General features: G+C 46.5%; 1 protein-coding gene and 1 long non-coding RNA gene across 6 annotated transcripts in view; both read right to left on the bottom strand.

Moving 5' to 3' along the window:
* LOC309373290 overlaps positions 1–25,894 on the bottom strand; it is a 252,764-nt gene that overhangs the window by 143,901 nt on the left and 82,969 nt on the right. The gene's annotated exons all lie outside the window — the stretch shown is intronic.
* CTCFL (CCCTC-binding factor like) lies at positions 1,685–25,731 on the bottom strand. Of its 5 annotated transcripts, none has more exons than XM_081916871.1 (11): positions 25,539–25,731; positions 20,885–21,341; positions 19,715–19,967; positions 17,728–17,895; positions 16,378–16,511; positions 15,056–15,176; positions 13,946–14,095; positions 8,622–8,782; positions 4,955–5,137; positions 3,872–3,989; positions 1,685–2,427 (listed from the first exon to the last, which is right to left on the bottom strand). In XM_081916871.1, exons 1-11 carry the CDS (start codon positions 25,697–25,699, stop codon positions 2,294–2,296), a joined length of 2,040 nt encoding a protein of 679 aa, XP_081772997.1. In that variant the 5' UTR covers positions 25,700–25,731; the 3' UTR covers positions 1,685–2,293. The 5 variants fall into 5 exon arrangements, with proteins under 5 accessions (XP_081772997.1, XP_081772998.1, XP_081773001.1 ...); XM_081916872.1 differs by having other exon boundaries at positions 19,715–19,964; XM_081916873.1 differs by lacking the exon at positions 25,539–25,731 and adding an exon at positions 24,565–24,614 and having other exon boundaries at positions 1,686–2,427.

The following is a 25,894-nucleotide window of genomic DNA, read 5'->3' as shown; positions in this document are numbered from 1 at the left end:
TTACCTTCCCACCAGAGTGGTACCTATTTATCTACTTGCACTTTGACGTGCTTTTGAACTGCTAGTGGGCAGGAGTTGGGACCAAGCAACAGGAGCTCACCCCGACGCGGGGATTCGAACCGCCAACCTTCTGATCGGCAAGCCCTAGGCTCGGTGGTTTAGACCACAGCGCCACCCGCATCCCAAAACCATCCATAGTAATCTAGTTTTATTCCATTGAATGCCAAATATAGAACACCCAGGTGAAGATATATTAGAAACCCCTAATCACCTGGAAGCTTCAGAAAACCAATGGGTTACCCCCACAAAAAATAGTGAGCGCCCATTAATGTTGGGGCCATTCATACTTCCAAGGGGAAGGAGTTTCATAAGTGGGGCACCACTGCAGAGAAGACCCACCTCCAGGTCCCCACACAGAGAGCACCACTTGTTCGTAGGACCACCAGCAAAGTCTCCTCTGCTGATCTTGGGCCTTGGCATATCCAGCTCAAGGTTGACAGATATTTGCTATGACTCTGGATACTTTGCTTCGGATTTCACATCAGAGAATCTAGTTTCTGAAGGCAAGGCATGATTAAAGAGGCCAGCTGAAAGATGAGGTTCAGAAAAATCTTTATTGAACGTAAAAAGCCCATTTCCTCCCAGAGCAAACACTAACGTTTGCCTTAAAATGGTTGTACTATTACATTCTTATAAACTGTAGGCAAATCAAGACATCAGCATTCATTGCAGCTGCATCTTGTCTTTAAAAACGAGTACAGTAAACGTTAAAAGGAGAGAACACACCACCTCAAAGCATACTGTTATCACACCTTATTGCAATAAAACAAAATAGGCAGTATGAACAATTCAGATTCATTCTGGTAACATTTCAGTGATGCTGCTGCAGAGGTTAGCAATTTCCAAGGTAAAAACATTAACAGACTTGAACGCTGTTTTCCTTGCGCGATGCTTGCACCCAAAGATCTCTGGTGCTTAGCTAACCATTAAGGTTGTCTGATCTGGTCGGTATTTACGGAGGTGGGATGGGTGCTAAGAATTAGTCTCTCCCACCTCCCATATTCAATTAATCGGCTCTATAAAACTGGATGGCAAAATCCACGGCATGAGAACTACTGTGAAGAATGCAACTGGGAAAGAATTCCTGGGAAATGGTGGCAAGGCAAAATTAATTCATTGAAAGTGAAAGATGCCAACAAACCTCTGTGATACTGAAGGATGAAAGCATTTCTAACTGTTTGTGTGTGAGTTCTGTGTGACAAGGGGAGGGATGGGCAGAGTGGGCAAAAGAAGTTTCATTTCTGGTTCTGATTCCCATGTCAATAGACATAATACAACAAGTGTATTAGGGTAAAAAATGTAGAAAATGTAATTATTTCTTTTTACAACCTGAGGGCAATTGAAATAGAGACAGAGGATTATTGGACCCGGTCAAAATACAAACTTGAAGATGGCTGCCACTGTCAAAATGGCTGTGAACATGTTTTCCACAAAAGAAAACGCCTCTCTCCGTAATTATTTGTGTGAATAAGTTAAACGGAAATACACGATATGCAAACTTGTTTACAGATTACAATAGTTCTGTGTGTTTTCTTTTCTTTTTCAATACACTTTAAAGGTAAAATGGGTGATTAGCGACAGGGTCTAAAATGGCTGGAGATTAATCGCTCAGAAAGCACTGCAACCTTAAATAAACTTTCTTCCTCTTTTCAGTCTGTTTATAGACTTACAGAATTTAAGCGGTGCAGCTGCCGATAGTTTTCTAAAGAGTGCTGGATGTGTTATGATAGAGGCACTCCTTCTTGTGGGGTAGGTACAGTTTGCCTTGTGGGTCAAGGAAGTTTCTGAAACACTGTTTAGCTTAGAAAGGATAAGGGGATGAGTACATCTGTTACAATACCGCTATAAACTCTCTTTTAAAAAATCACCATTGACTTCTGCCACATTTGCTAAAGAGATCTGGGATCCATGCCATAAAGGAATCCATTCAAATTGTATTATAATTCCAGCTCTTTATAACTAAACTTGTAACGCTGAATGGAAGCTATTTGAAATCCAACAATTTATTCAGAGGTGACTTGTCCTTGGCGAGAGAGCCAGAGTTATTTGGAACGATTTCGCTGAGGCATTTTTACCTCCACGAACCTACTCTTGACTTCCTGCGTGCCATTAACAGAACAATGGCAAAACGTAGGCAGTTTCAGCAACCTTCAGGGAATAATGCTCTACACACGAGCTTAATGCCTCGGAGGCTGCTGTATTTACAAGAAGACAGAAGAGGTGTTTAACTGCATCATTTGTCCATCGAGTCGAAGATCATCTCACAAGTCACTCCAGTTTTCTCGTTGTCCGAAACAACTTCCTTTTTCTCCCATGTTCCGGCAGGGATACGAGGAGTGTAGAATTGAGAGTTAACACAAGGGGCCCCTGGCGAGAGGGAGGAGAGAGAGAAAGAAGGACATTTGTGGAGAACAAATGCATACACAGAAACACAGAAAGCTTCTTACTGTCCTTTTTTATTTCAATCTTTACAGAGAGAAGCTATAGGACCCAGCCTCTTGGATAATGGCGTTGTCCCAAGTGAATCCCCACCTCTCCCACTCCCTCATTCCTCACTGCTATGGGTGCTGCTACATGCCCTCTGTCTTTGAGTTCTTTGCTCTCCTACTTTTAAGGCTCGCCGGGTTCTGGAGGGTCTGGAATACTTTCTAATGACAACGTGTGTGATGGCCTGGGATTCGGATTCAGATGCTGAACCTGAGCTATCCCAGCCTGCACAGGATTCCGCGCCTCCAGAACCAGCTCAGCCGGGGCTTGGGCATGAGCCTGAAGGGTCCTCACCTGTGCTGGATCCTCAGGTGCAGGCACCAGCTGAGTCTGCTCTGGCCCCTGAAGTGATGGAGGACCCATTGCCTGCAGGTACTCCACTCTCAGCCCCGTCAGGGGAAGAGGAGATTGCCTCTGGGTCTGGTAACCCTCCAGCCTCTCCTGAGCTGCAGAGGCTTAGGGCAGAGAGGCAGAGGGAACCAAGTTCCCACAGGAGGAGTGCTTGCCTCCAGGCCAGGAGGGGTGAGTCATCTGTGGATCGGGGCCGCTCTATGCCTCAGGGCAGATAAAAGCCAGCCAGCCCCAGTCCCAAGTTGCAGGAGCAACTTTGTAGGTTGCCAGTTCCTGCCTGAACCCTGTCCTGCTCTCCTGCCCTCACCGGACTCCCTGCCCTGCACCCAGCCTCAGCTTTTACGGTCTGCCTCCATATTGCTCCTTCGACCTTGGACTGGACTCGGACCTCGCCTCTTGGTTGACCCACGGGACCAGCACAACGTGTCAGCTGGGTGTTGTTCCAGCTCTCCCAAGATTTCCCAGCTTTTCTCCTCATCTGACTCTGAGCTGTGACCTCCCTCAAACCCCTGTGGTAAATCTATACTGTCTTCCTCTTCCTCCTCCCTGGAAGGGTCAGGATGCGGAGGCGGTCTCCACCATTCCTCCTCTGCCAAGTCCCTGACAGTAGAGTTGGAAGGGACTGCTGGGGGCCATCTATTCTAACCCCAATCCGTTGCAGGAATCAGTTATAGGGTCCCTGACAGATGGCCTTGATCTGTGCATGCATGACTGCAACTGGAGCTGCACCGCACATAGCCCTGTCACATAATAATATATGCAATATATTGTATATAGTTATGCTAATATATATGCTGGTATACAATGAGACCTTTTAGGTCCAGGCCAATTTCCAGTCTCCCTTGCCAAAATAATAAACACATGTTGCGTGTGGCTGTGTGAGCAGAAAGCTGCATGCTCGCGAGTAGCAGCTCAGCGCGATCGCAGGACGCGAACCATCTCCCCTTTCACCTGAAGGCACCTCAAAGATTACCTCCTTCTTTGGTATCACAGCTGGACCCCTTGTTTTCTTTCTTTTTATTCTTGTTCCCTTTGCTAGGTTGAACGGTCCTTAACTCGCCGCACTTTTCAGCATGCTTGCGCATATTATTCTGCTCGGAATAAGGGATAAAAACACACACACCAAGATTCACCTATCTAGTGTAGTATGCACAATATCCATCCGTCTGCCTGCCTGTTGAGAGTTAGGGCTTATAGTCACCGATTCAGTGAATTGTATTAGGATCAACGTCAATTAGGATCAATATAATTCAATGAATTATATAACTTAGGATCAACATTTGACCATGATTTCTGCATTGTAGGGGGCTTGACTAGATGATCCTTGGGGTCCCTTCCCACTCTAGAGATCTATGATTTAGGCTCACGGTGGGGATAAAAAAATGGAAATATTAAATTTGGTTCTGAAAGGTCATGCGTAACTAGGTAACAAGTGCCCCCTGAACTGAGTTTGTGGGATTTGACATAGATTTGTTCCACCCTCCCTGTTCTTTTATACTAGTGTGTGCTACATTTCTGAAATATAAATAATAATACGTATTCATTTCTGATAACATAAACATAAGACTCACCAAACTGCTCTCTTTTACTAATTTGAGTCCTTGTTTCTTAACTGATGCATTTCTTTTGCATTTTTGGTTATAATGCCACGATACAGATTTCTTATGGTTTTTCTCTTGTTTTTCTCTATTTAATTCTGCTGGATCTGACTTTTACTGGATTCCTTGGAAAAGCAAAGTGTGCACGCATACACACACACACACACACACAGATCCAAATGTGTGCAGGGGCCTACAAAGGTTGGCAGCCCCTGGTTTATTATAGCACTGCCTGGTTTGACTGGCAGTGCCTCTATTGGGGGTCCTGATGCCCCCCCCCCCTGTTTTGATGCCAAACAAAAAGCACAACAGCAGCTGAAACTGTCACATGGCGGAATTTTGCAACCCACACCAGATATTTTTTCTCTATTGTGCTTGTATGTAACCCACGGAGCACACACAGTTCTGGATCTGTTTGACAGGAGAGACATCTCCTTTACCAAGCAAAGTCAACTCACCCAACGAGAATAGCCTTTGCCACATTTCGGGCATTTGTACACTCTTGGCTGAAAACTGGAGTCGTGGTACTTCCTGAAATGGACCATCAGGAGCTGTTTCTGTCGAAAGCGTTTGCTGCAAGAGACGCAGACGAAGGGCTTCTCGCCAGTGTGTGTCCGTTTGTGAATAACCATATGGCGTTCCTGGTGGGGAAGGAAAAGGAGGACTGACTGGAAGGAAAGCCCAATGTTTCAACAGCCACGCCTGGAAATGTACAGAACCAGAAGAGGGATGAAAAGGGCGGAGGAGAGGTTGGCGTCACAGAGGCGCAATCTCCGACTGCTTGGGAAGAACCCTGGAGAAGAAGGTACTTAAGACTGCTGTGGGGACTTTCAGTCTTGGCAACTGATTCATGCGACAAGACCTACCAGGGATGCTATGCTCATTAAGCCGCCAAGTCTGTGCAGATCGTGTTCTTGCTAATCAAGAGTTAACTCCAACTTGCACGGTGTGATTTACTGCTGGCTCACTCCCGACACCTACAGAGCTACATGCTCCTTGTGTTACAGAGTTGAGCAAGCTCTCCAGTCTCATGAGGGCTTCCTGCATGCGTTCCCTGAACGCCACTGACCCTATCTGCTCCAACCCATGTGTGTCTGCTGACCCCACCCCATGAAGGTCACTCATTTTCAGCAGGACTGAATGGGGAACAGAACTGGAGCCACACTTTGGGAGATCCTTGCCACAGTGTATCTGATGGCACATTCACCCGCTATGTGGACACGACTGTGCAGGCGGCCCCACCCCTCTGCTTCAGGGGCAACAGCAGCAGCACCTACCAACCTCCCTTGGATGGCATTTTAGTGGTGGGCAGGCAGTGGTTTCGCTTTTCAATGGGAGCCAAGCTCAGCTCCCATCTCCAGTGGCCGGCCGCCATCTTAAATTAAACCAGCATCCAATGCCCCCAGCCTATAGGTTGGGTTTTACGACGTTATAGATCTATAGGCTGGGGCAATGCATTCTGGGCAGGTACAGATGGCGGGTGGGAGCAGCCTGCCTAAAGGAGGAGTGTGGGGCCCCAGCAGGGAGGTCAAGTTGGTGATGGGCTCTTCTGAGAAACTGATAAATAGGGCATTTGCTGAGAAATAATCTGAAAAGCCCAAATGAGCAACCAGCTGTCAACAAGGACCACGTTTTGAAGGACTAGCAATCCTGGATTTCGCCCTTATTTCCTGCATGGATCTGGATAAAGGAAAACTCCTATGCGAACAGCATTGCAGGCAGGCATGGGCAAAGGTCTCCTGTTGCATCCTTTGGTAAGGTAAAGGGTAAAGGGAACCCTGACCATTAGGTCCAGTCACGGACGACTCTGGGGTTGCGGCGCTCATCTCGCTTTACTGGCCGAAGGAGCCAGCATACAGCTTCCAGGTCATGTGGCCAGCATGACTAAGCCGCTTCTGGCAAACCAGAGCAGCACACGGAAACGCCGTTTACCTTCCCGCTGGAGCGGTATCTATTTATCTACTTGCACTTTGACGTGCTTTCGAACTGCTAGGTTGGCAGGAGCAGGGACCGAACAACAGGAGCTCACCCCGATGCTGGGATTCGAACCGCCGACCTTCTGATCGGCAAGTCCTAGGCTCTGTGGTTTAACCCACAGCGCCACCTGCTTTGGTACTTGCTGCCATTTCTCCGTGTCCTGCTTCATGTATATGTAAGAGGGAGCAGAAGAGCATAAGGTGAGGACCAGAAGCGAATTTAGCCTCTGTTGCTGTTTTCCGTGGGGAGGAGAAAGCCGAAGAGCCTTTGCCCATGCCAAAACACAGGAAGTGGCTGAGGTGCAATGATAAGTGCCAAGGAAGTTTCCTTATGCAGATTCAGGCCATTGGTCCATCTAGCTCAGTACTGTCTACACTGACTGGCAGCAGCACTCCAGGATTCCAGGCAGGGCACTTTTCCCAGCCCCGCCTGGAGATTGAAGCTGGGACCTTCTGCATGTAAAGCAGGTGTTCTCTAGCCGAGCTGTGGCCCTGATCCAAGGAAGTGTCTTTAGGAGCAAGGATACAACGTTGGGGAAGTAGTAGGGATGAAAAACTGCTGGCATCTGTAACTTGGCCCTATTTTAATGCCCGTTTTCTACTACTCGAGAGTAGAAAGAGCACGACTCTTGCTTTAGTTCCAAGTATGTTTCAAAAATAAATTAATCCTTTGAAAACACACACATGTACACTAATCTCATTATTTGAGAATGCTGGGACCAGTTCAAACAGAAGTAAAAAAAAAAAAACAACCAGTTGTGTTGAAATTAGTAATGCAACAAGACAAACAAATAAATGCACCATGGAGAGCTGGCTCTACTGAATTTATGCATTTTAATTCCAAACTCTCTCCCAAAGTCAGGCAAAGAGGATGAAGCATGCATAATTCGTTCATTTCTACATATGCGTAAGCTGGGAAATGAGGGAAGTATGTACCCTGCTTTTCAGTTATTCATTTTTTAAAAAGGGATGGGAATGAGGTTGGTGGAGATACTATCAGAGAACGCAGTGGGGGCAAATGTCCGAGAGCCAAATAACACATATGGGGGGGGGGGGAGGGGAAACTTGCTTAAATGGGACATTTTCATTCTGAAAACAAAGCAACCGCAGAGATTCAATCCAGAATGTGTTTGTGAGGCTACTCACTGCTTTCCCTGCAGTATAAGGGGTTGTATCCAATGCTGATGGGAGGGCGTTCCACAGAGCGGGTGCCACCACCGAGAAGGCCCTCTGCCTGGTTCCCTGTAACCTCACTTCTCGCAGTGAGGGAACCGCCAGAAGGCCCTTGGAGCTGGACCTCAGTGACTGGGTGCTCTAGTGCTTTCACAGCCTTAAGTTAAAGGTAAAGGGAGCCCTGACCGTTAGGTCCAGTTGCAGACCACTCTGGGGTTGCGGCGCTCATCTCGCTTTATTGGCCGAAGGAGCCGGCCTACAGCTTCCGGATCATGTGGCCAGCATGACTAAGCCGCTTCTGGTGAACCAGAGCAGCACACAGAAACGCTGTTTACCTTCCCGCTGGAGTGGTACCTATTTATTTACTTGCACTTTGATGTGCTTTCAAACTGCTAGGCTGGCAGGAGCTGGGACCGAGCAATGGGAGCTCACCCTGTCGTGGGGATTCAAACCACCGACCTTCTGATCAGCAAGCCGAAGAGGCTCAGTGGTTTAGAGGCTCACAGCCTTACCCCAAAGCAATTATAAAAAATTGCATATGGCAAATCTTTGTCCTACCACTAAGTTATAGCTCCTTTTGAAGCAAACCAGCTTTTAACTTATTTCCAGCTCCTTTAAAAGCAGGAATCAATTAATTACCACTTGATCACATGCCAATATAATTTTGTCCATTTTCATTCTTGCGGTTCAAGTATTATTTCTGGCATGTGGCAGCGGCTTCAGATACAGAATTTCTCCTCTGATCATGTCGACGGCGAGCATCTCTGCTATTAGAAGCACATCAAAAACTGCAATACTTAGTATAAATATCCCCTGCTTCTTGTACCAGAAAATCTTGATTTTTTTAAAAAAAATGTATACGACTTTAGCGACAGACTGCGGCGACAAATATTTGCATGGCGATCAAAGGAAACACATCTCCCACAGCAAACTAATCCCATCAAACCCACATTCAGACCCCGACTGCCTTAAATACCTGCTTGCATGCGTAACTGCACTCGTCACATCTGAATCTCTTCTCATTTGTGTGGGTCTTCTTATGCTCTCTGAAAGCGTAGCGCTCATGGAAGACATTTTCGCAGTAACTGCACTTCAGCGGCACTTCAATATAGGAATGGAGGTTTCGCAAGTGGATTCCTAAGGAGAACAGCATCATCTCAATGATCCTTTCGAAAGATGGAGGGGAGCTTCTTCTTTTTTGAAAAGTGTTTCTACAGATTACCGTAGTTTTCCGTGTATTAGACGCCCCCATGCATAAGACGCCCCATATTTTGGGGGACTCAAATTTTAGAAAACGGGGAGAGATGGCATCGCAAAATTGCAAAAGCCTCCCATCTGTCCCCTCACCGGCAGAAGCTACAAATCGCCCACCATATTGCCACAGCATCAGCCAATCAACAACACCCATTGACGCAGCAACCAATGACACGCCCAACAGCCTCTGACAGCCGCAGCAGCAACCAATCAAACGTCCACCCTATGCGCTACCCATGTATAAGACGGCCCCCACTTTTTAGCATAATTTTAAAAGGGAAAAACCTAGTCTTATACACAGAAAAGTACGGTATTTCCCCAGAGAGGTTACATACCCAGAGTCTCCTTGAACAGATGCATTGATCCAGCACAGCCGAAGAACTATGGGCTTCCAAAATCCAGCCTCAGATAGAGACAGACGCAGAAGCCACGAGACCACAATTCTCATGGTGGCAAATCCAGATTTACCACTCTGTGTAAAACTCAACAGAGACTTGCAGGAAATCATACCTCCACATTGAGAGCATACCTGTTAGTTCCACTCTAGCTTTTTAAAGGTTTGCACATAAAAGTGCAGCGTGTGAAAGAGGCCTTACCTCTTTATTAGGTCGTCACTCATTCTCTACCCCTAAAAGTTCCCCCATAGCAGGGGTAGGCAACCTAAGGCCCGTGGTCTGGATGCGGCCCAATTGCCTTCTCAATCTGGCCCACGGATAGCCCGGGAATCATGAGCAGAATGTGTCCTTTTAATTAAAATGCATCTCTGGGTTATTTGTGGGCCTGCCTGGTGTTTTTACATGAGTAGAAGGTGTGCTTTTATATAAAATGCATCTCTGGGTTATTTGTGGGGCACAGGAATTCGTTCATTCCCCCCCCCCAAAAAAAATAGTCCGGCCAACCACATGGTCTGAGGCACGGTAGACCTGCCCACGGCTGAAAAAGTTTGCTGACCTCTGCCCCATAAGCTATTTTTACCCTGCTATGCTGGCACAACGGCCCTCTAGGAACAGTGGTCTATATGCCATGCAATATTCTTTTAGCTCGCATCTCAGCGTATCAAGCCGCAGCTATAACAAATAACTACCAGGGGTGTTGCAAACATTCACAGAGCTTTTTAAAAAGGGAGAGCCTGTGATCAGATGCTTGCAAGCAGGAACTAGGAGGACAAATCTTTGCTCAGCTTCATACTAAGCAGGGCTGGGCTCTCCAAGATGCCAAGAACCTCTTCTTTCTTACCTTGCTCCCAAGAGCCCAGAATAGCTACCTGGGGCAGCAGAAGGTGGCAGGCTCTCCACGTCAACAGTACAGCATCCTTCTGCCATTCCACCGTTGCCTCTCCTTGCCCTGGGCCTTTGGAGGCTAGGCACCGACAGCAGAGGCGGTGGAGACCTCTGAAATGTCTTTTGCAAGCGCTCAAACCATGCAATCGCAAAAGCTCCAGCCATTTTGGGTTGAGCAAAGGGCTGCCCAGTGCATCCTTAACGGTACCCGATAGTAGTCTTATAACATTCTATTCTATAGTGGCAATTCCAAATGTACTTGCAAAGCTCCTAGTTACCAGATTACAACAACAACAACAAAATCCCTGCAATGTGAGGGGCTTTTTTCACCTTCAAATGGAAAACGATCTGATATACTGTGCTTTGACTTCCACCCCAGCCGCAAAGCAAACTCGGCCATTGCAATAAGATCCCTTTGCTGTAACTTGTGTTATGATTCTCTTGCATTCAAAAATAATAATTCTGCTACACTGGCTTAATGAAATTTAAAAGCAGCCAGGGCTTCCAAGACTCGTATAATCAATTAGTGTTTGCTATGCAGATGTAAGAGTTCAGATGTTAATGGATGCTCTGGGCCAGACCCATGCGACAATAAAAGCCCACAGAAGAGACTCTCAACAACTTCAAAGGAAGCATTCCCTGAATTGATTTTCATTGCCATTCCACGTCCTCTTTCAACTCTCCGTGGACTTGTGCTAACCGATGCAAAAATAGGAATAAAAAAAATTACCTCCACCAAAAAAAAAAAAAAAAAGTTCCAGGAAAATACAGAAGTTGGGAAGCCAATGTTTCTATGATCTGCAGCTGAGCTATTCAGGCTTTTCTGCAAAATGAAAAGGCATGTCTTGATTCTGTTTTTCAGTAGAATAATCACATCTACTAATAGCGATCTCTGCTCTCCAAGCATCCTTAACATACAGCTCCCAGAATTCTTGTTAGCGGTATGATACTGCTTTAAATGTGCCGTGCGGGTGGAATCTTTGTTTCAGGCCTCACCTCTCCTATATTCTCTTAATTATGCCCAATGCCCAACACCGTTTACCTTCCCGCCAGAGTGGTACCTATTTATTTACTTGCACTTTGACGTGCTTTCGAACTGAAACGAAGAGAAATGCCATGTACCTTCCCGCCAGAGCGGTACCTATTTATCTACTTGCATTTCGTGCTTCTGAACTGCTAGGTTGACAGGAGCAGGGACTGAGCAACGGGAGCTCACCCCATCGCGGGGATTCGAACCGCCAACCTTCTGATCAGCAAGTCCTAGGCTCTGTGGTTTAACCCACAGCGCCACCCGCGTCCCAAAATAGGCATGTGTTATATTCTGCCATTTCTATTCATAGTGTCTTACAATTCTACAGGGAAAAACGTACACTCAAAACCAAGGTTTAAGTGGGTTCATGAGACACTCACCAACCCCAGTCAGACTGGAAATTATTCACATAAGATAAATAAATACACACACACACACAGAATTTCAAGGAAGGAAACCTCAACTTAGCTTTATGGGTCCCCATCCCCCCCCCCCTTGTCAGATTAACAACATTGCCCAGGACCCACATCAAAGACACGCTTTCATTGACTCTGGGGATTAGCACGCAACCACAAATGTTCCTGCAATTCAGAACCGCCACAAGGTGGTGCCAGTTCTCTTTGCTACAAACAGAAGAAAAGTTGCCTACTCTCGCGGGCCTTGTATTGCTCCTGCATAAAAACCTCCCTTGGAATAATCGGAAAAGCTAGGGGTAGCAGAGTTTGGGAATGCAAAGGCACCCACAACTGCCGGTGTATGCCAGAAATTAATAAATGGCAGAATTCAGATAATATTTAGAGTACACGCTTGGGTTGCGAACGTGATCTGTGCGGGAGGCACGTTTGCAACCTGCAGTGTTCGCAACCCGCAGCGACGCGTCTGCATGGGTCGCGCTTTGGTGCTCATGCGCAAAGTGTGATTTAGCACTTCTGCGCATGTGCTGAAACCCAGAAGTAACCCATTCCGGTACTTCTGGGTTTTGGCGCATCTGTAACCCGAAAACGCGCAACCTGAAGCACCTGTAACCTGAGGTATGACTGTATTGAAGGGAAGATGCCAGACCTCAGATTTAAAACAGAGGCTGAACCAATTCTCCTGTTTGGGAGATCAGTGTTAGCAATGCCATTAAGAACAGGAGAACTAAGTACCCAGGCCATTAAAGAACAATTTACCAGGCAGGGGCTGCTGCCTGTTAGTCAACAGAAGGAAAGGCAGCTGGGAGAGTGAGGTCACACAGGGAAAATGTGCTCTCTTTGAAAAACAGAGGGGAGAGGAGACAGATGAGTTGCAGCAAGGAAGGTGGAGCCAGGGACCCCCAGGTAGAACCACCTTTGCAGGCTGGGACACCGAGACAGCATGTAGGATGCCTTGGACTCCAACGTTGCACCGCTGTGGCAAACAAGCCCCTCTTGAGATCACACCCTGAACTCTCTCCAAAGTAGACCCAGGTGCAAATATAATAATAATAATAATAATAATAATAATAATAATAATAATAATAATAATACCCCGCCCTCCCCGGGCTTAGGGCGCCTAACACCAATAAAATAAAATCACAGTAAAAACACAATAGGGGGGGGAAAAGAGTGAGGGGGGGAAAACCCAATTTAAAATACAGGTTAAAATGCAATTTAAAATGCAGCCTCATTTTAAAATAGCTGATAAATCAAGACCATAAGGGAAGGGAAACATAAGGGTCAGACCGAGTCCAAACCAAAGGCCAGGGTCTTGCAGGCCCTGCAGAAAGATGTCAAGTCCTGCAGGGCCCTAGTCTCTGGTGACAGAGCGTTCCACCACGTTGGGGCCAGTGCTGAAAAGGCCCTGGCCGTAGTTGAAACCAATCTAACCTCCTTGAGGCTCGGGACCACCAAAGTGTTGTTATTTGTGGACCTTAAGGTCCTCTGCGGGGCATACCAGGAGAGGCAGTCCTGTAGGTACGTGGGTCCTAGGCCGCATGTGTGCAATAAACCCTATTTCTTAAAAGACACTAGTCTCCGCTGTGCCTTGATTTCCCAATGGAAAAACAATCCCGGGGACGCCCTGGAATCCTGCTCCTGCTTGGCAGAGATTGGGGGAGGCACGCCACTTGCAGAACAAGGCTGGGTCAGACTAGTTTAGTCTACACTTGCCATCAATGGCTCTCTGGGATTTCAGACAGACTTCTCTTCTAGTGATACCTGCAGCTGCCCAAGGCTGAACCAGGGACTTCCGCATGCAAAGCAGTTGATCTACCGATGAGAAGACTGGACTACATCTGTTTGCATGTGGGAAAGAAAGTAAGAAGTTCTCCTGGAAGTTCACCAGCTTTTCGGTGCAATTTCCCCCCTAATATACAATTTGTGTATGCAATTGTGCCTAGCACACACATTCCTGCAAAGCGATTTATTAGCTTATATCCTGCTCTTCAGTATTTTCAACCCCAGAGCTGGAAACAAACAAACAAAAAATAAGAGAAATGTTGATGGGAGAATTTCATAAGCATCTTGGACTCAGCTGATTTGTACATGCATAGGAATAATGCTTGCTGGCCTCTTCAAAAAGCCTTCTTGCTGCTCTCATTTGAGAAATCAGGGTTTGCCTGCTGGAAAGATTTCAAGCTAGGTATTCATTTGGAACCAATGAGCCAGATTAACACTATATTTGGGGCAGCAGTTTCTTAAGTTAAAATGATGCCAAGCCTAATACTCCATTGATTTTAAAGAACGCTTAAAAAAAGAGAGAGGTAATGGGACTTACTTAAATCACCCTTTCTGGCCACAGAAGTGTTACAGTGCGGACACTGGTATTTTGGCACATTTTCCTCGTGTTTGTGCAACATGTGGAACTTCAGAGTTCCAGCCTGAGTGAACCTGGCCTTGCAAATCTGACACTCAAAGGGTTTTTCACCTGGGAGGAACAAGATGGAAGATGTGAATTAGCAAGCAAAATGTCATAGCTGGAAAACTGCGGTGATGTTTTTACACACGCACTTCTTTTTTGTTTTACTCCTGATTTTACTGCTGTTGTAAATGTCAGGTGTGTATTTCTCCTCTATAACATCTTTAACATGTCTTAATTCCCTTGAGATTTCAAGGTTTCTGGTTTGTCTGCTTGATTCATCCCACGTTAATCGCACGGAACAGGAACATGTGCCACATAATACATGCAACACGTCAAAGAATCACAGAGTTGGAAGGGGCCACGAGGGGCATCTAGTCCAACCCCCTGCAATGCAGGAGTCTTTTGCCCAACATCAGACTCAAACCTATGACTCTGTGATTAAGAGTCTCGTGCTCTACCAACTAAGCTATCCAACATAATAAATGGTATATAAGTTTCGTCAATTAATTAAGCAAGTAAAACTTAGCGGAATGCCACCCATTGATTTTAATTTACCCAACGAGAGTTTTAGATTCAGGATGCAAGCTTCTAGGTCACACAGAACCCTTCCTCAACTTAATGTTGAAGAGAAAACAACTGTTTCTGTGCAGATCGTGGATGTCACCCAGCTAACTCATACCTGCAGTTGGAGAGTGTGATTTGGAGCCAACGCTTATCTAGGATATAAACAGGACAGGTTGGTAGGGTCTGAAGTTAAGCCTTGGTGTTCCACCGGCAACGCCAATACCTCCCTCTTGTTTTTCATTGGCCCTGAGTTGACTTCTATCCTGTTGGCACTGAGCACCTGAGTTTGCTATCGAAGACAGTTCTGTATATTTCCCCTCCAACTGTTCCCCAGGGAGCTTCTTGCCCTTTCCTCCTTCTACGGCCCGGCACTGTCTAAGACTCTAAGCTCATAGAGGGAGGCATCGCTCTCCTCCTTCAGTGAAATATTTCCATGACAACTGTCGCATTCCTAATTCTTACCGGAGTGAGTGACCATATGCCTCTTCAACTTGTAAGTGTCCCTGCTAGCATAGGTGCAAAGGGTGCAGTTGTACGGGCGCTCTCCTGTATGCGAGCGAATGTGACGCTTCAACTTGCTGGCCTGTGGTTACCGACGGAAAGAAATTAAAAAGCATGATAGCGCCAGGCACCCTGCCAGAACAACTCATCACTAAAAAAAAAAAAATTAAGTTTGCTACTACAAGTGTTATAAATGTCAATGATTGCCATCATGACAAATGGTTGGAAATTCCAAACTTTTTCTAAAAAAAAATATTAGCTTTAGTTTTCCCCTGAGCTGAGAGTAAACTGGTGGAACTCACCACTTCATACTACAGAATGATAACCCGGCTGGTTTTGTATCTGTTTTTAAGACTGCATGCTATTGCCAAATGAAACAGATTAAGTTACAGTGGTACCTCGGGTTAAGAACTTAATTCATTCTGGAGGTCCATTCTTAACCTGAAACTGTTCTTAACCTGAAGCACCACTTTAGCTAATGGGGCCTCTTGCTGCCGTTGCGCTGCCAGAGCATGATTTCTGTTCTCATCCTGAAGCAAAGTTCTTAACCCGTGGTACTATTTCTGGGTTAGCGGAGTCTGTAACCTGAAGCATCTGTAACCCGAGGTACCACTTTATTTCTCTGGGTATTTTGGGGGAATCTGTGGCCTTTCAAATATTACTGGACCTCCCATCGTCCTTGATGGCTGCCTATGCTGGCTGGGGACAAAAGGAAGTAAAATCCATGACGTTTTTCGGTACAGTCGTACCTCGGAAGTCGAACAGAATCCGTTCTGGAACGTTCGACTTCCAAAGCGCGGCTTCTGATTGGCTGCAGGAAGCTCCTGCAGCCAATCGGAAGCTGTGGAAGCCCTGTCGGATATTCGGCTTCCAAAAGAACATTCAAAAACACTCACTTCCGGTTTTCAATCGTTCGGGAGCTGGAACGTTCGACTCCAAGGCATTTGGGAGCCGAGGTACGGCTGTACAGGCGTAGATGAACCAGCAACCTGGCTCCCTATGAATCAGCACCCTCTGTTCCTATTGCCGTCTTATTTTGCATTGTCTTGTTGGCTGTTCCCACTGGCCTGCCACACATAAGCCACCTGCAAAGCTTTAACCACATAAATGCTGCAAACAAATAGCGAACGTCGCAGTCGAAGGAATAAAAGTGAGCGTGCCCATTGCAGGTGGCAGGTGCCTCTCTCAGAAAGCGTCCTTCCCTCTGAAAAGCAAAACAGAAGCCTGTCCTCTTTACCAAGTACAGCACTCGAAAGCGGTTCTCCTGCAAGCGCCACACTTACCTCCACGCTACAATAGTTGCAGAACGAGCACTTGAAGGGCTTCTCGAGGGTGTGCTTGTACCGCCGGTGCCGCGAAAGCTCCCCGCTGGTCACGAAGGCCATGTCGCATTCGCTGCACTTGTATGGCTTAGTCCCTGTAGGGAGAAACCAGACGTGAGGAGGGGGCTGTCGGCGGCTGCTAGCCAGGGTGGCTACACTCTGCCCCCGCAGCTGGAGGCAGCGATGGGTCGCTGGGAACTGCAAGAGGAGAGAACTCTCTTGCTCTCATGTTCTGCTCGCTGGTTTCCCATAATGAGCATCCGGTTGACCCCCCACGAGAGCAAGATGCTGGGCTCCCCTGGACTACTGCAATGCACTCTATGTGGGGCTAACCTTTTTTTATTTGAATCTGCATTTTATTTATTTGTTAACATTCTTATATTATATCGGCAAACATTGTCATATTACATTACAGGACTTGCTATAATATAATTTCCAACATGTATACATAAATTATATACAGTGGTACCTCAGGTTAAGTACTTAACTCATTCCAGAGGTCCGTTCTTAACCTGAAACTGTTCTTAACCTGAAGCACCACTTTAGCTAATGGGGCCTCCTGCTGCTGCTGTGCCACCAGAGCCCGATTTCTGTTCTTATCCTGAAGCAAAGTTCTTAACTTGAAGCACTATTTCTGGGTTAGCGGAGTGTGTAACCTGAAGCGTATGTAACCTGAAGCATATGTAACCCGAGGTACCACTGTACAAATTTTATATACCTAGAAAGAAAATGAAACAAAAAAAAAGAACGAAGAGAAAAAACAAAAACAAATCCCCCCCCAAATCATATACATACTCACACACTAGACTTCCTGTCTTTCCCGCTGTATATTCCTTTTTTACAAATGAATGTATTCTTCTTATATTTCTTTACATATTATCTAATACATTCCTGTATCAATATGTGCTCTTAGTCTTATTTCTCAACTCAGTCTCATTCCAACGTCAATCAAATGCTAGCATAGATTACGAACCCTTACTGTATTTTTGAACATATGTTTTATATCTATCCCACCTTTTCATAAATTTTTGTTTTGAATTGCCTCTCCGGGTATTTCTTAACTGCGCCATTTCAGCAAATTCTTGTAGCTTGTAATGCCAGTCCGTTATTGTCGGGGCTTCTTGTTCCTTCCACCCCTTTGCCTCACATTGGGGCTAACCTTTGAAGGCGGCTCGGAAACTGCAACTAATCCTGAATGCAGCAGCTAGACTGGTGACCGGGAGCAGCCGCCCAGGACCATATCACACCAGTCCTGAAAGATCTATGTTGGCTCCCAGTTTGGCTCCCAATTTGTCAGAAGCCAGTCCGTACCTGTGTGCGTGTTCACGTGGTTGCGCAAGAGGGAGACGGTCCGGAAAGCCTTAAGGCACAGGTGGCAGAGGTGGGGCTTTTCCTCAGAGTGCTTTTTCACGTGGCGATGAAGGCCTGACGCTCTGAAACAGGCGAACGCGCACAAACTGCAACGGTGCAGCACATCCCCTAGGAGAACGCAGCTGGTTTCAGGTCAAATAAGCCGCAGACAAGATCCTCTGCAGAGGTTAAAACCATCTTCCCCTCCATCCCGCAAAGGCAGTTGCCTCTTTCTGGGGCGGCCTTTCCGTGAGTCAGCCTGCAAATATTTCCGGGTGGCCTGGATGAGCTGAGCAAATTTGCCCTCTTCGCCAGTGATTCATGCCCACACAAACAATCTTTCACTAACTCCGAGTTTACCAAGGACATTTCCTCCACAAAAGTTAAGCCCAAACAGGATAAAAATAGTGAACTTTCCCCTTCCTCCACCGTTAACTTCTTTTTGCCTTAATAACAAGCGCTAGGGAAACAACAAACTGCTCGGTGGGCTGAGGGCACATATTAGGAACTGCGAAAGCGGGTTGGGAACAAGACGCAGGCACTTTTAATACGGCCCTCAGTGCGAATCTTGCGTTCCCCTTAACGTGAGAGCATCCCTGCTAGATCAGCCTAAAGGTCTATTCAGTTCCAGCCTCCTCTATGGACAACCAAATGTCTCTGAGAAGCCCACCATCAGGGCACCGTTACTCACCAGGGACTGGCATCCAAACAGGTGCTCCCTCTGGTTCTGCAGCTAATATGAACTCCCCCCCCCCCTTGTAGTCCCACTGGCCTGTTGTCTTGACTAACACAAGGCACTCTAGACAGCTTTCAACATAATGAAACATCAAACATTAAAAAAAAGCTTCCCTGTACAGTGGTGCTCACTGGAAGGACAGATCCTGAAGCTGAGGCTCCAATACTTTGGCCGCCTCATGAGAAGAGAAAGACTCCCTGGAAAAGACCCTGATGTTGGGAAAGATGGAGGGCACAAGGAGAAGGGGACGACAGAGGACGAGATGGTTGGACAGTGTTGTCGAAGCTACCAGCATGAGTCTGACCAAACTGTGGGAGGCAGTGGAAGACAGAAGTGCCTGCTGTGCTCTGGTCCAGGGGGTCACGAAGAGTTGGACACGACTAAACGACTAAAGAACAACATACAGTGGTACCTCGGGTTAAGAACTTAATTCGTTCTGGAGGTCTTAACCTGAGGTACCACTTTAGCTAATGTTCTTAACCTGAGGAAACTGTTCTTAACCTGAGGTACCACTTTAGCTAATGGGGCCTGTTCTCATCCTGAAGCAAAGTTCTTAACCTGAGGTACTATTTCTGGGTTAGCGGAGTCTGTAACCTGAATCGTCTGTAACCCGAGGTACCACTGTACTGGGCTGCCTTCAGAAGTCAGCTCAAGGTTGTATAGTTACTTATCTCATTGGCTCAGGGTTTGCATAACTCCACACCCTCCAACATTTCTCCTATGAAAATAGGGACATCCTAAGGGAAAGCGAGACATTCTGGGATCAAATCAGGAACCGGGACAGCTTCTGTAAATCTGTGACTGTCGTTGGAAAACAGGGATACTTGGAGGGGCCGAAGTACCATGCATGAATGAATAACTATGCATAAGAAAGAACAGCAAACTAACGACATCCCCTAAAACAGCGGTTCTCAACCTGTGGGTCCCCAGATGTTGTTGGACTACAACTCCCATCATCCCTGAGCTCTGGCCTTGCTAGCTAGGGATGATGGGAGTTCTGGTCCAACATCTGGGGATCCACAGGTTGAGAACCGCTGCCCTAAAAGGTGCCCAAGTAGCTGCCCAACTGGATCTGAACAAGGGTCCACCTACCCCAATTTCCTAACAACAGTTGTCCAAACAGCAGGCACCATCAAAGAACCAGAAGCCCTTACAACAATCTGTATTTACACAGGAAGGGCAATATGCACTGTTGTGCAGGCGACTCCTTACCTTCTTGCCTGTTGCTGTGGGCTTTCATGGCAGCATTGGTGCTTGTCACAACAGGACGCTGTTTTGACGCAGGCACCTCGTTCAAGTCCTTGTTTACAGAGCTGTGGCACAGAGAGGCACCTCTTTTCATTCTGCCGCTCAGACGTTTTGCCTCCTCTATCGCAAGGGAACGGCCAATTCCGTCTTCCTCCACTACAAAGACCTGCTGGTCCTTGCCACCAGCTGCAATTGCATATTTACTTCTATCCTTCTGCTTTTAAGGAGAAAGAGCATTAACTCAAAATGTGACGAATCGTAGGCACACAGCACACAGCTCCAGACGGGTGATTCGCTTCTCGGCCTTTTGGCCAAGATCAAGCGTAGTGTGCAGACTGATGATTCCATCCCAGGCAAAAATTTGCGGAGAGCGTTGGAACTCTTCTTAAGTCACGACTACTAACACTGGGCACTGCCTGGCAGGGCTTAATGCACCAGTGGAGCTTATGTTACGCTTGCAGCAGCTGCTGGGCATGCCGACCAGGGTAGCGGGCAGCGGGCAGGCAGACTGCTGTACCAGCACATGACAGCAGTGGGGCCAACTTGAGATCCAATGGGTTTTAGGGTGGATGCAAAGCACAGTAGCACAGTACTAAGGGTACCTAAAGGTTGCCAATCAACATAGTTGCACCGTTTTTAAAAGGAAATAATTGTAGGAAATATTACAGTATAGAGGAACTGTATTTAAATAACCACCCTCCCACCTAATAATAATAATAATAATAATAATAATAATATATTTATACCCTGCCCATCTGGCTGGGTTTCCTCAGCCACTCTGGGTGGCTCCCAAAAGAATAATAATAATAATAATAATAATAATAATAATAATAATAAGCAATAAAACATCAAACATTAAAAACTTCCCTAAACAGGGCTGCCTTCAGATGTCTTCTAAAAGTCAGATAGTTGTTTATTTCCTTGACATCTGATGGGAGGGCGTTCCACAGGGTGGGTGCCACTACCAAGAAGGCCCTCTGCCTGGTTCCCTGTAACCTCACTTCTCGCACTATCGTTGGTTTCAATTTCCTTGATTTAAATCAACCCGCCCTGGACAGAAAGCCAGTGCAATCCCTTTTGCTTCCAAAAGGTCTGAAGCATATGTATATCCAGGTTCTCCCACAGCTGCCTTACCGACTGCACATGAACCCGAAGGGTCTTCTCCGCTGACCTTTCACCTCCGTGATTGAACGCCTGCACGTCTTTCAGGCCGTGGGTGTGCACCCCTTCGATTTCATGAATTGCATAGAAAACCTCCGGCAAACTTATCACCAGGCTTTCCTCTTCTGCAGCTTCACTCTGTGGGACCACCTCAAAAGGATGCAGGATGCTTGCCTCTCGTTGCGTCAAGGTGTGCTGATGGGCAGGAAGAGCCCCCTCGAAATCATCCTCACCTTCCTTCAAATGTACCGTCTTGAGCAAAACGAGGCTTTTCCCTCCCTCTCCTGAAGAAGGGGGAAGCTGCGTATCTGAACCCTCTTCCAGCTGTCTTCCTTCTCTGCCAATCTTCTGGACCCTTTCGGAACCTTTGATTTTAGTGAACTTCTGACCGGGTTCTGCGTCCTCCATTGCAGGGCTCAGGAGACGGATGCTACCAGGGAACAAAGTTTCTCCAGGTTAGAGAAGCGCCACGGAAGGTCACGAGGCCAAAGCAGTCCGTCCTTCGCAGCGACCGACCCCAGAGGTAAGAGGGGTGTTTGGAGGGAAAGCTTAACAGGACTGGCTGGCAGGCTGCTTGGATGTCGGGGAAGGGGCTCTCTAGCCCTCTATTTTTCACCCTCCCCCAAACAGAACTTTGCTTAAAAAACAGGGGGTGCTGAGTTGGGATCCCCCTCCCCCATGTTTAGGCCATTTCCCTATGTTTTCTGCTTCTGTTACTTTCAAAAATAAAACCTAAAAACTTGAATGTCGATCTCATTCCAAAATGAATGAAAGGGGTTAAGTTTGCTGCATGTACTGTATTAAAATAAAACATCATGAAAATGATGTATAGATGGTACTTAACCCCACTAAAATTGGCAAAGATCTGCCATATGAATGATAATATATGTTGGAAATGTAGAGAAAAAGATGGTACCTTTTTTCATATGTGGTGGATGTGTCCCAAGGTGAAAGACTTCTGGGAAAAGATTTATAATGAATTGAAAAAAATGTTGAAAAACACATTTATTAAGAAACCAGAGGCCTTTCTACTTGGAATAATAGGAATGGAATTGCCCAAAAAAGATGTTAGACTATTTTTGTATGCCACCACAGCGGCAAGACTGCTGTTAACTAAAAACTGGAAATCCAAAGAAATTCCAACGGTGGAAGAATGGCAGATGAAGATGCTGGACTTTTTGGAGCTAGCCGACCTGACTGGAAGAATCCGCGACCAGAAAGAAGAGGAATATCAAGAAGACTGGAAGAAATTTAAGGACTATTTAACTAAATATTGTAATATAAATAATTAGAAGTCACTTGAAAGTACCAAACAGGCCGAGGATTAAAATAAGGTTCAATTGTAAGTAATTTGGATTTAGAATATTAAGAAAAAAGAAGATAGGTAATTGTTGGAAATAATTTTAGTTGAAGAATGATATTGGAGAGCTGTTATATGCAGATACAATGAAATTCAGAAGGGAGGGATTCGAGGAAGTCAATTAACAATGTAAGAGATAATTTGGGTTTTTAAATATGTGTTTAATATTTTTTTTGTTTTCTTTTTTAGTATTGTAAGGTGTCTTCTCTTGTGTTTTCTTTTCTTTTTTGTATGTGATATTTGTTATAATTGTGAAAAACTTAATAAAAATTATTGGGGGGGGGGGAGAGAAATGATGGTACAGATGCAGGATATAAATCGTGGCTGATGGGTCCACATCGCTTCCTAAACCAGCCATGGGAACACACTGGGTGCAGAGTAAACAGGAGTGTGTACACAGCCTAAATTCCAGACTGGTGTTTGTTGTGGAATTGTTGCTTCTAATGCATGCAAAGGTTTTTTTGCTGGAGCTTTTGTTTTGTTTTGTTAGCACCCAGTGGGAAAACACAGGCATGGCAACATGCAATCGACTGTAAACAACATGCAGGTATTTGACAGCCCTCTTGCCCAAATAAACACAGATGCATCATTGTGGAAAGGATAAGGTTTGACCAAACATCCTGTACTCACACTGGACCCATAATCCATTGCATCATTTAGTATATGCACATACAGTCTGAAAGCAAGACAGAAAAGCAGGTATTTTCAAAAGCCCCACACCCTAATTTCCTCTGCCTTTTGTCCTCTACCCATTTCCCTTCTGTTGCATCCACCCAAAATGCTTTTAATACCGAATTAGAGCTGAAAATTCCAACTAGTAATCCTAATCTAATGCCAGGGACAATGCACCCTTTTATTCAGTTCCAAACTATCCCTAAATCATCTGTACTGTGCTACAACCCTGAACCTCTTCTGCCAACTCACACAGCCCCTTTTTCCTCAGCTACAGGGTAATTTCTGATTCAGGCTCCACTTTCTGAGTTTGTTCAGTTGCCTGCAATAAGTAAAAAAAATAATCCGGCAAATTAGCACACAGGAATTGTGTGCGTGTTGAAAGAGATGTGTTTCTTCCCTCCTTCTAGTTAAGTTTTTATATTAACCTTCAGTACGTTAAAAACGCTACCAAAAATCTACAGAGGCTTGTGTGCATTTTTGAAAGTTGGCTCTAATCTCGTAATCCAAACGCTAAACATCTCACTTTAATAATTTCTCTCTTCGGCTGGAGGAGCCCCAGCCCAGACTATCCTTCTAATGACACTGCCCACCAAGAATTCATTACTGATAGCAACCTCTTCAATGCTCATCTTGCATATGCGCCATCCCATATTTTGCTCTCTTTCCCCCCCTAAACTCAAATAAAGCACTCCCCCACGGTAATTCCTCTACCTGACTTGCAGTTCCCGTATTATCTCAAACCCTAAACCTTTCTAATTCCAATCCCATCCTGAAATATTGCTTCCTAGCCCCCGGACACCTTTTAGGAACGTAAGACAAGCCTGAAAAACTGGCCAGTGGCCCACCTAGTCCAGAACCCAGAGCTCAGAGCAGCCAACAAGATGGTTTGTGGGAACCCTGCAAAGCAACAGCACTCGGCCTTTCTTGGAAGTGAGTGCTGCTAACTTCCTTATTTATTTGTTTACTCGACTGGTTTAGGCCTCCCATCAACATGTTCTCTGGGCCTACTACAGAAATGATAAGAAAATCCACTGTACCCACTAGCAACAGTGTGGCTTATGTGGTTTTTGTTTTGATTGTGTATTTTTTGCTTTGATTGTGTATTTTTTTTGTTGTGAATCGCCCTGCAAACTACTGGTGAAGATTGGTATACAAATTTAATAAGTAATAATGTGCGCTGACTGTACATGCATGCATGCTTTTTTGCTCTGTGCACATAGACTAACACATTGCGACTGCAAATCACGATCTGCCCCTGACTTCACATCAATCCGTGCACACCTTGGATCAATGGATTACACCAGATCTTTAAAAATGTGAGGTTGCTCAAAACCCATTTGTATTGAAATCAGCAGAACATGCTCCAAAGGCTTGAGACCGGGAAGATCCAGGCTGCAGACCTATGCACGCTTTACGCAACAGGAACAAGCCCAACTGAATTCCGTGGGCCTTACTCTTGAGTAAACACGCATTTGAGATTGCAGTACATTTCGGTCCGATTCACCGGCATCATGGTGAGTGACCACAAGATTGAAACCTGAGTGCTTGATCCCCATACAGATTTACTCGGAAGTAAATTCCACCAAGTTCGAGCACACAATCCTTTCCCCGCGCTTACTTAGGGTGAAAGCTTACTTCCAAGTAAGCATGCATAGGATCGGGGCCCCACCCTGCATCTTTCTAGTCTGCTCCCGTCCCATTCTTTATCTGGGATGACGGGATCACTCCGATTCCCTCGAAACCCCCCACCCCAATATCGCCATTAGGAATCGCAAATTCCTTTCAACTCTCCATTTGTCTCTTGTTCACCGCTGCCCCACTCTGCAATTATCACCCATACCCGGCATCTCACCCCTCATTCCCTCCCTGGATCTCACCCCCTTGGGCCTGCAAGGGGCCTCCCCTTCCGTCCTCACCCCCCAAGAAGCGCCAGACGCCCCCGCGTTCATCCAGCAGGGCGGGCCGTGTGCGCAATCCGCGGGGATCTGGCTGGTCTTTCCCGGCTGCCTGGCGCAAGCAAACGTTGCAACAACCAGCGAGCCCGGGGATGCGATGCCAAGGCGCGCGCCAAGCAAACTCTGCAAGGCATGATCAGACATCCGAGGGCAGTTTGCACAGGTCCAGCTGCACCGCTGCAGATCCAGTCACGCGGCTCGCCGTTGATGCGAACGAAGCACTATCCTGTGCCTAGGATCGCGGCTGCCCGCCTGCAGCCTCATTTGAGCGCGGAGGCGCCGTTTAAACTCAGTGGGGCTTGGAGTGCAAGGTTGCAGCAGCAGTTAAATAGGAGTAAAGTGGTATTGGGTGTAAACGGGTTTGCTTGGGGGGGGGGGGAACAAAACCCTGTGCGCGCTTTAAATCTCGCATCAATGGGATTGCGCCTCCAAAAGACGCCTGGGTGGATTCAGGGATGCGGGATGTTGCTAGGCTGCCACCATCCCAGAATGGGCAATGCTGGGAAGGAGGGGTACAACAGCTGGAAGCCACAGCCTCCCCGTCAGCAGCTGCAAGAGGCTTCTGCAAGTGGATCAAGGGCCGACCACCAAAGCTATGCTCATTTTGCAAGGGGCGCACAGAACCGCGAGAGACAACCTGAGAAAACGCTCAGCTTGCATGCTGGCTGAGAGGCGGGGAGCAACTGGAACAGCCTCCATCAGTCTGGCATTCTCCATATGTTTCGGACTGCCTGATAGGAGTAGCAGAAGCAAACCATTACTCCTTTTAAGGGCGGGCAGTCCAAATATTGCTCCCATCAGGCCCTGCCAGTGCGATCAGGGACGATGGGAGTTAATCCTGGCTAGAACAATGTGCCTTCTGCACGGCAGCATTCTTGCAAGCTCCACTTGCTCTCTTTCTGTGGCATTCCCAAGCAAGGAGCTGCCTAGCCTCTTTCCTGTTACCTATTTGTGAAATTAGTCCCATTAGTCCGTGTTTTGGAGGCAGCAATA

Source organism: Podarcis melisellensis (assembly GCF_964234715.1).
Source record: "Podarcis melisellensis genome assembly, chromosome: 6".
NCBI classification, from domain to species: domain Eukaryota; kingdom Metazoa; phylum Chordata; class Lepidosauria; order Squamata; family Lacertidae; genus Podarcis; species Podarcis melisellensis.
Note: the sequence above shows the minus strand (reverse complement) of the source record. Positions and strands in the feature narration are given on the sequence as shown.